General features: G+C 36.2%; 1 protein-coding gene across 1 annotated transcript; it reads right to left on the reverse strand.

Annotated features, from left to right (window-relative positions):
• Positions 1 to 8,095: 8,095 nt before the first annotated feature.
• LOC115951729 (probable LRR receptor-like serine/threonine-protein kinase At3g47570) lies at positions 8,096 to 9,460 on the reverse strand. Its single transcript, XM_031068880.1, has one exon. The coding sequence runs from the start codon at positions 9,449 to 9,451 to the stop codon at positions 8,096 to 8,098; it is 1,356 nt and encodes a 451-aa protein (XP_030924740.1). The 5' UTR covers positions 9,452 to 9,460.
• Between the last annotated feature and the right edge of the window lie 1,648 nt (positions 9,461 to 11,108).

Genomic DNA, 11,108 nt, shown 5'->3' on the forward strand with positions numbered 1-11,108 from the left:
CACCTATTGGGGTTTTTTTATTTAATTTTATTGGGTATTTCCCAATGTCACCATAGAGCCGTGTACTTGAAATTTATTTTCCACGATATAAAATTTAGTTTTGGCGGTATAATTGTGCTTATCATGTAATTAACTAGACCATTGCATAATTAAATTAATTAATCAACTTAGGTAATTGATTGATTCAATCCGAGTCAATTTCATCCCAACAAATTTTTTTTTTCCTTGACTTAAGCAATTAACAATATGTTTAATTTAATACGAGATAGTCGATTCTGTAAAACTAAATTTGATGATCATGAAAAAGGATTGGTAACTCTATGGGAGACTTGAGGCCATAAATACAGAGCAATTAAATCGGACGATAGTCATTATCCAATGCTCTAGAAAAGTAGAGACAGCTCTTTTAAGTGAGAAAGCAAATCAAGAAAAGACAATCAAAGGAAAATGACACGACAATAGGTTCTGTAAAACATTTAATTCTGCCGACAATTATATTAAGGTTAAGAGTAACAAATTAGGAAAATTAGGTTCTTTGTGACTCCGATGGCAACTAGATCAGTGAGTTATTGATTCAAGATAGGACCGAAGTTCCCATCTACGTTTGAAATATGTATTATAAATGGTAGCATATCATCTGCAATATGTGTGTGTATATATATTGTACGTTTTTAGACCCCTTAAACACAACCAGATTAACCTAGTTATTTAGCCAAGTGATTAACTTAGGTAAATTATGACAAGTGCGGAAAATAAAAAACACAACGATATGATAACTTAGGAAAACCAAACTGATAAAAAACTTAGGGAGGATTTAACCTAGCTATCCTTAAGGTAAAACAAATCTATTATGAAAGAATTGAAGTTTACACAATAGCGACTTAGATCACTAACATCCTATTGCTACCTCGAGTAGGAAACTTATTATCACGACCATGTGACAGCTCCGAGTCCACGGATTACTTCTCTCTTGGATTCACAGTAAGTACAAGCACTCACGCTTATGTATCTTTAAGCTCTTGAAACAGTAACTGAATTGATCACCAAGCTCTTGACATGAATCTTGAGATTGGAAACCCTAAGTCTATATGAAGGCAAACACCTCTAGATCTCACAAGAGATTCACACACACAGCATAAAGAGCAACCTCTAAACGTGGTTAGGGTTTTTCCTTTTATACTTAAGGCAAAACATAAAACCCTACAAGTCAAATGAGCTTGGGCTGAGTTGGAAAATTCTACAAAAAAACAATCTGCACCAAGGAAGTCAATACCGTACCGGAGGCTGTACCGGTTTGACCACTGGTACGATATACTTCGAATACCGGTCAATACCGGTGTACCGTTTCAGATTTACCGTTATTTTATATAATAATAATAATAATAATAATTCTCTTAGAACTTATCCCTTCTATGTTCTTTAGGACTTAAAAGAATTTGTTAATACATTTAAAGAATAATTAAATTTTTATTTATGACCCATGTAATCAGTTAAACTAAACTCCATGCCACTAGAAGTCTAAAAGTTGACACTTGCCCATCTAAGCAATTGACTAAATAAAAAATAAGAAGTAATTGAAATTTGAAAGAGCAAAATAAGCCAGAGATAAGAACCATGGAGAGTCACGTGGATTTGGGAAAAGCAAATAAAATAAGAGGCTTTTATGCTTTTGGCGGAGAAACCAAGCGAAATAGGTACAGCAGCCTCTTATTTTATTTGCTTTTAAATTTTACATCTGCTCTCCCCCAAGCAGAGAAAGCTTCTCAAAAAAGTAGAGAAAGAATTTCAACAAGCTGAGCAAACGAAGCAGGGGGAGAGCAGATGAAGAAGGGAGCGATTACAATGGCTAAAAAGAAGATCTAAGTGGCTAAAACGAAGAAGAAGATGATGTTGTTGATGATCTAGCAAGTTGATGCTTCAATGATGGTCACTAGTTGCTGTAAGTTGCTGTAAGTATCAAGTTTTTTCAAAAAAACCCAGTTATATTTGTACCGGTCCGAAACGAAAATACCGCCCGAAAAGCTCCGAAATTCGCCGAAATAGCCGAAACAAGCCGGTACACCCTGGTATTTTGGGCGGTACGATTCAGCCTTGTTTCTGTACCAGTTCAGGTGCCAGAACGGAATATTCCGACGGTACCGGCCGGTACGGTACGAAATCGTCATCCTTGATCTGCACGAGCATCGATCGATCGAGTCTAATTCCCGATCGATCGAGCCAGGCAGATTTACATAGTAAATCCTGCAGTATACTCGATTTCACTTTACACTTAAGCATACTTTGAGCAAGTCTAAAACAAGACTAAACGTTTTGTTCATGGTTTGCCCACATTACAAAATGAAAATCTAATACATTTAAACCTAAAGTCTTAGAACCCAATTTATATATATATATATATATATATATTTATATATTTATATTTATTCAAAATACTATGTATTTTAATACACACACGAGAAGAGAAGAGAATGTCTTAAAGAAATTAATAATGGTGTATATCTAAAAGTGTCTAACTCTTGGATACACAACACAAACTTTAAACCTCTTTAATTCACACTCATTTTTTGATTTGGGATTAACTCACTATTTTTTATTTTGAGAATATTAAGTATTTTAACACATACACGGAGAGGGGAGAAGATTTTAAAAAAACTGACAGTGGTGTATATCTAAAAGAGTCTAATTCTTGGATACACAACACATATTATATATAGTGGCCTAATAGCAACTTGCTGTTTGGGAAATTAGGTAAATATCATTGATAAACAGAGAATTGAAGTTGGCTTAGAGCCACGATATAATCGTTTTTATTAACACAATATTTGCTCTTACTTTGATTGATTTTATTAAAGGATTACATATAAATATCGACTGAATATAGCTAAGTCTAGATTTTACAAGTAGCAAACTTTGAAAATCTTATAAATTTCTCTATATATGTAAAACACTATTTTTTCAAGGTCCTTTAACCAAAAATTAAGGGTTAAAGGATAATTTTACAATATAAGGGTAAAAACATCATTAATTGTTAGATGAACAAAAATTTAATCATAAACAAAATCATAATTCCTAACTATTGAAGTAATGTATCAAGTGTAAAAATCGGATCATCTGACCTTGAAATAAGCCAAATCAAGTTTCAAAGACAAAATGGAGGTGAAAATTTGCAAAACTTGGCCAAGCTCCTAAGTCCTATCTACTATCACTTAGTGGCTGGCTTTTCCATAAATTTTTTTTTTTTGAGAATCTTTTCCATAATAATTAATGCAAGCATTTGCAAATCTGCATGCACCATAATAACCGAATAATGCTGAAATACAAAATTTTGACCTCGTGTGCATGGATCATCAATTTATAGTCTCAATCTCCATGTTAATCAAAATTGGGAGTCCACAGGACCCGACGATCCTGACTTGCGTTGCGATGGGCTAGATCTATTCTAACCTGCATGTATGCAATTCTTTTATGTGGGAGACCAGACCTGCTTGCATGTCCTAACTAATGTGATCATTAAATGGGCCTGGGCCGAAATTATTTAAAATAGCTTTCAAGTTTATTACTCAAACCCAAAACAAATAACCGCCCCACTATAAAAACAACACAAAACAATGAGACTCACTCGTGTTTTATGCAATACTAGTTATTAATTTGTGCGATATGCAGAAATTTTGCATTAATATGATTGTAAAATTGTGATTTATAACTATATTTTTTTGTTGGCTTTTATTCTGTGTCAAATTTAGTTGTATTTTGTTCAGTTATTTTCCTGTATATTTGGAAGAAGCCATTGATTAGCGGATGCAATTTGGAGCTAATTAATTGTGGGATCCAGATAACTAGTGAAGATATGGCATGATGAAGTCCGTTGGTAGCTGGAAATTGGAGAGTTCAAGTACGTTGGGTAGATTAGGCTTGGAGGGTTTTTTTTTTTTATATCCTTGTACTCCAACTTTATTCACTAGTTGATCGATTTGGTTTGGGGGACCATGGAGAGCTTTTTTGCCGAGTACTTCGGTTTCCTCTTTAATAACACGTCTCAGTGTTATCTTGTATTTGCATCTCTCTTCCCTTACTCTTTATACTTTACATTTATTGTTTATTATATATGCATATGCTATAGAGTAGTTTCAGCCTTATTGCATTACACTCTTATTCCACACTTAGTTAAGTAGGGTAAAAGCAATCTAGCCGTGTGTTTAAAATTGGGAGGGGTTTAAACAAGCAATAGTGTTTTACACTATTTGAGTTTTCAATGATAATATATATGCACTAAAGATCTCTTATATATCACAAGGAAAATGAAGGCAAATGTAATGACGGAATGAATTGAACTAAACCAAAACGGACCAAAATGAACAAAATTGGACTAAACTAGACTTAGTGGACAAAAGTTGACCAAATTAGACTGAATGGATTGAAGTAGACCGAATTGGACCAAATTAGATCGAATGATAGCAGTATAGAGCAATGGACCAAATAGAGCGACATGGACTGAATTGGACTAGAAGGACTGAGGTGGACCGATATGGACTGAAATAGACCAAATGGACCAAATTATACATAACTGGACTATATGGATTGAAGTAGACTGAAATGCTACGCTAATATGACTCAACAAGAGCATAGCTATAATAAATACTACGCTTCAGCTTTTATACATATATAGAATATAGATATAAATGATATTTATGTGTAACTTTCTTTTAACAGTGTTTGAATTTATTATAAGGGCCACTCCTTATGGCTTCCAACAGAACTAAAATACAACTGATAAAAATTAAGTAACCTTCTCAATATATCGCCTGCTGCACCATGCATAATAACCAGATTTAGCTGAACTACCAAATCTTGTCCTCAAGTGCATAGGTCATCAGTTTATAGCTTCCATCTCCATGTCAATCAAATTGTGTGAACCCACAGGACCTGATGACCCTGGCTTGAATTGCAATGGGCTGACTCGAGGCACAAAGGATTGGTAAGTCTATGCGAGTAAAACGGGCATGAGAGATGGAGGAATTAAATCAAAAGATAGTTATATATTATGAATGGCTCTATAAAAAATGGTAATTTTTTTACTGATTAATTAGCTATATTAAGAGGGAAAGAAAATTATGAAAACAATCCAGAAAAGAAAATGACACAAAAATAGGAATAGCGTATGAAACCCATATTACAATTAAAGGAGCGATCGTACAATCCATGATAAAAACAATATATATATATATATATATATATATAGTAATATGGTTTAAGAAAATAGCATTGACAAATAACAGTGAGAAGTGAGCCATTGATCTTACCTTTGATCTGGAAAATTACAATGACACAAATGGTTGGCAGCATATGTGAAAACTAACTCAATAACTTTTAGTCAAAATGTTTCTCCATCATGCAAAATCTCTCTGTGCAACCTGATTGGTTTGAACCAACCAACTTCCAAGAATTTCTACCTTGGGCTTCCCACTCATATCCAAAGAGGTCACCAAGCTCAGTTCAACACCATTTTGGAAAAAATCAACAGCAGAATTTCTGGTTGGAAAGCAAAGATTTTATCACAAGCTGCCAAAGCTACTCTTATAAAGTCTGTGCTATCCTCAATACCATCTTATTGGATGTCATCATTTAAGCTTCCAAAGTCTATTTGCAGTAAAATTGATGCCAGACTCAGAGATTTTTTCTGGGGTTTTATTGATTCCGGTCACCATATCTATCCAAAAGCATGGGATTCTTTATGCAAACCAAAATCTGCTGGGGGTTTGGGCTTCCGTCGTGCTCATGACATCAACAATGCACTAATATCCAAACTTGGGTGGATTATTGCATATAGTGCAGATAAACCTTGGGCCAACCTCCTCCAATCCAAATACCTTCGTGGTCGTCCCTTCCTAACCTCTACCCTCCAACAAAACTCATCCTACATTTGGAAAGGCATTCACAAAAGCATTCCTTTGATAAAAAAAGGCTACTGCTACCTCATTGGATCAGGTTCTTCGGTGAACATTTGGCATGACCCATGGATTCCCTCACTTCCATCCTTCACCCCAACCCACATAACCTTGCTGCCAGACCAACAATTGGTTTCTGAACTAATTGTTCCTGAAACTAGACAGTGGAACCGAGCCCTTCTCCACAACCTCTTCGACCATGATACAGCCTCATCTATTCAACAAATCCACATTCCTTTCACTCCAGTTGCAGATTCCATTTTTTGGGCAAAATGTCCTAGTGGAAAATTTTCTGTCAAGTCGGCTTACCTTGCTGACCAAAATGCTAGATTTTCAAATTCTGGTCCCCTTACTGCTGTTGAATGGAAGAAATTATGGTCCATGAAGTTCAATGAACGACTCAAATATCACATTTGGAAAATTGCGTGGGATGTTCTCCCCACTAGAGAATTTCTTGCTCGAAGAATGGCTGGTTTGGATTCATCCTGTCCCCGGTGTCATCATCATCAAGAATCAGTGGTTCATGTCTTGTTTGAGTGCCTTTTTGCCATTATTGTATGGAGACACACAAGTATCCCTATCAACACAAGTATCCCTATCAATCTATCTTCCATCCCTCCAAAGTCAGCATCTGATTGGATTAAGTCCATCCTAAATCCTGTGAGTCTCCTTGGTCTCTGCCCATCAGTTGGCCCATCCTTCTCCCTATTAGCTGCAATCACGTGTGACCGCATCTGGTGGAGTAGAAACAAACTGATCTTTGATGACTTGTTCGACCCTCCTAATCGGCTGGCTGTTGACATCAATAGATCTTTCAAGTCCCATTCTAATGCTTGGCTATCCATATCCCCCACAACTGCCTCTCAATGGCACCCCCCACCAACAGGTTGGATCAAATTCAACTTCGACGCTGCCATTAGACCAAATGCGACCTTCATCTCTGTTGTTGGCCGTGATCCTAATGGTATGATTATCTCAGTTTGTACAGCAAAGGAACCTTCTCAATCCCCGGTTTGGGGCGAAGCCAAAGCTGCCCTCCTTGCCATGTCCACAGCAATAAATCTTGGTTACAAGTTTGTGATCTTTGAAGGCGATGCCAAGGTTGTCATTGACTCTATAGTTTGCCCATCTTCTGATCCACCATGGGAAATCTCTTCCATTATCTCAGACATTCGCAACCTTTTTCCTTACTTTTCATTTGCAAAATTTTCCTTTTGTTATCGTTCATGTAATGAGCTTGCTCATCATTTAGCCCGTTGGGCGTGTATTTCTCTAAATTGGGGACCCCAATCGATCTCTTCCATCCCTCCATGGGTCTTTTGTAAGGAAGTTGATGGACCGGTTCCCCAATTGTTGTCTTTGCCTTTTTAGTAATACATCATCTTACTTATCAAAAAAAAAAGTTGAATGTCACAAGCTTATAATATATATGGCCATCACTAGCTAGCCTCGGAGATATTTCTCAATCGTGGGTCATTACATAGAGACTCCATTATCTGGTCATTCTGCAAAACAGACAGTCACATGAATAAATTAATAATGCACCAAGTGCGTGACTGATAGAATTAGAGGAAAATGAAACCATTGTAATTACAATTTCTTGCAACAGCATGAATAAACTTGACAGAAATTATATATTTAAGTTTCCTTTATTCGAATATTCTTAAATAATAGTAACAATCAGAACTTCGTTTTTCCTCTCAATTTTAAATTTATTTACTTATTCATGACCGATTTGTAGGTAAATTAATCAAATATAATGAGTTATCATACCTAGCTCTTCTCTTCCCCTTCTTTAATTTATGAACTATGTCTCTAATTGCATTCATTTCGTTGACAACAACATTTATACGAATCCACTCATTTGGTGAAGTTGTAGAACACAACAATCCAATTTGGAACACTGACATCAAGCAATCTATCATACTGCTACTAACATTGACATGGAGATCCTCTTCTTTGATTATTGCTCTTGCACAGGTTGCACATATGGCCCTTCATAACAGACATTTATTTCAAGTTCAATGGTGTCAAATATTTTTTCCCTGGTCAGGAAGTGGTGTCAAACAGCAGCATAATTAATTTTTTAATAAAATCCCTATTTTAGTCTAATATTAAATTAAATGTTATGCAAGAAATGAGGTGAGCTTTCATTTGGTTGAAAAATTACCTAGAGGAATGTACCCTATGGAACCCTTTAATCCACACGATAAGGTTTGAGTATTGGAGAGATTTTTTGATGCTTCAAAAATATATTTCACTAATCCAAAATCACCAACATGGGCTACCATATCTTCATCAAGGAGTATATTGCTTGGCTTTAGATCACAATGAACAATTGGCGTTTGGGAATGGTGATGGAGATATTTTAATACATAAGCAACATCGATAGCTATGTTCAGTCTTTGAAGGAAGCTCAAATTCTTCCTTTGATGTTGCTCATCACTTTCAGGATGCAACCACTGCTCTAGACTTCCATTGCACATGAACTTGAAAATTAAGCTCTTAAAATCATTCCCTTCATGATCCACACTCGAGCAAACAGAGATGATTTTAAGGAGATTACGATGACGTATGTCTCTCAAAGCATTGCATTCATTAACAAAACTCTTCAAAGCTCCTTCTTGTTGAAGGTTTAATACTTTAACTGCAACAACTACTCCATTTCTAGGAAGAACTCCTTTGTATACAGAGCCAAAGCTACCCGAACCAATCAAATTGTTCTCAGAAAACCTGTTTGTTGATTCCAAGAGTTCTGCATAAGAGATTGGTAATTGCCAATCTTCAAAAGAAGACGTAGCCAAAACCCCCTCTCTTAAATTTTTCACAATAGAACATGTAGGGAAAAAATACAATAGAAGAAGTACAAATATGGTTATACAAGTGAGAGGAATTATTATTCTGAGTGCAAGAAGCTTCCCATGCAATTTTGGATGTTTGCTTGAGCATGAAGATAAATGTAATTCTTGGACACCACCGCATAACTTTTCATTTTCAAAGATTGAAATTGCGCTTGCATTTGCAAAAATTCCTTCACTTGGCACTTCACCCTCAAAATCATTATAAGAAATATTGAGATGTTTAAGCGCCAAAAGCTTGCTAAGAAATTCAGGAATATTCCTAGACAATTTATTATGAGAAAGATCTATATCTTCTAAACCTCTTAAGTTCTTCAAGGATTGAGGAATTACTCCCTCAAATGAATTACCACCCAAATACAAGTACTCCAAACTGATACAAGTCCCAAGGGTGGTAGGAATTTTGCCTGATAATCTATTATTTGAGAGATCTAACTTGGTAAGATGTATTAAGTTGCCCACTTCAAAAGGTAGTGCTACTATAAAAAAATTATAAGACAAGTCCAAAAAAATTGAAAGGGATGAAAGACTCATAACATGTTTAGGTATGGTTCCGAAGAGATTGTTATGAGAAAGGTTCAGTGAAAGCAAATTTCGGCAGTTTCCTAGGCCTGGGGGTATCCTTCCCTCAAATCTGTTCCTTTCCATATAAAGTATTATCAGTGTAGTTAAGTTACCCAAGGTGGAAGGGATTGGTCCAAAAAATTTGTTATTGCCCAAATATAATACATTTTACTTTTGAAGCTTCCCAAGAACAGGAGGGAGAGTACCTCCCAAATAGTTATTTTCTAATCCAAGAACATTTAAGTTAACGAGGTTCCCAATCCCAAGAGGGATGACACCCCGAATCATATTCCTACCCATAACAATAGTGTTTAGCTGGGTGGAAAGGTTGGCTATTGAGCTGGGCAATACTTCTCCAAAAGTATTATTATACAGACCCAAGCCCTCCAAACTAGTACAATTAGCCAGGAAATTGAGAAAATCCAAGTCAGCATCCTTCCCCTTTCCAAGGCTATTGTCTGCCAAATTAAGTTTAACCAAGCTTTGCAAGCTTGCTAGATTTTGAGGCACTATCCCAGTTAGACCATTTTGAGCAAGGTCAAGGTATTGAAGTTGAGAAGCATTTGACAACGACACGGGAATAGTTCCTGTGAAACTGTTTGCACCACAATAAAATATTTGAAGGTTAGGAAGAGTAAGACCAACATCTGGTGGAAGGCTTCCATGTAGCTGGTTGTGAGCAATGGAGAAAAAGTAAATAGAAGAAATATTAAAAATCAGAGGAGGGATGGTACCAGACAGATTATTCGATGCAATCCAAAAAAATCCCAAGCCTGATAGACGGCTAAGTTCACTAGTTATGCTTCCTTGGAAATTGTTTTGAAGAAGACTAAGGACATTCAAAGAAGAAAAGTTTCCTATCCAAGCTGGGATTCTTCCTGTTAGGTTGTTCATACCAAGACTTAGATTCACCAACTTTGACTGTTAGGTTCTAAAGTTTAGGATTTTATGTATTTAGAATTTTAATTTGTATTGTTGGCAAACCATGATCAAAACAATGTGTTTAGAAGTGTTTAAAGCTAGCTCAAAGTTGTATGTCAATGTAAAGTTGGAATCGAGTTTAAAGCAGAAAGCACTGTGGCTTTCAGCCTGGCTCGATAGATCGAAGCTTAGGCTCGACCGATCGAAGCTCGGGCAGATCGCTTTTCTGCAGAATTTTCCAACTCAGCCCTAGTTGTTTTAAAATGTTTTTAGGGTTTCTTATTTGTCCTAAGTATAAAAGGCAAACCCTAGCTACGTTTTAGTGTTGCTCATATTGTGGTTTGTGTAAATCTCTTGTGAGATCTAGAGGAGCTTTCCTTTACACAAACTTAGGGTTTTCAAGGAGGAGATATTTTCTACACCTTGATGATCAAAACAGTTGCTGCTATTAAAGTTTAAAGAATACACAAGCGGGGGTGCTTGTAGCTGGTGGGAATCCAAGAAAGAAGGAGTCCGTGGATTCAGAGCTTGCACGTGGTCGTGTCAGTAAGTTCTACTGGTTGGTAGCATTAGGAAGTCAAGCGGGGGTGCTTGTAAGTCCTTTTGTATGAACTTCGATTCTTTCAAGATAGTGGATTCAAGTTTACCTTGAGAATAGTTAGGTCAAATCCTCCCCAGGTTTTTACCGGTTTGGTTTCCTAGGTGATCATATCTTGCGTTATTTATTTTCCGCTGCTTTGCATGATTTGATCTTTATTATTGTGATAATCTAGACTTGTTTAATTGGACTAAGTAATAACTTGGCTAATTACCTAGGTTT

This window comes from Quercus lobata, chromosome 7 (assembly GCF_001633185.2).
Source record: "Quercus lobata isolate SW786 chromosome 7, ValleyOak3.0 Primary Assembly, whole genome shotgun sequence".
Classification (NCBI taxonomy): Eukaryota; Viridiplantae; Streptophyta; class Magnoliopsida; order Fagales; family Fagaceae; genus Quercus; species Quercus lobata.

Excerpts from the sequence above, each read along its gene's own strand:
- LOC115951729 (XM_031068880.1), bottom strand. The coding sequence starts at position 9,451 with ATGGAAAGGAACAGATTTGAGGGAAGGATACCCCCAGGCCTAGGAAAC.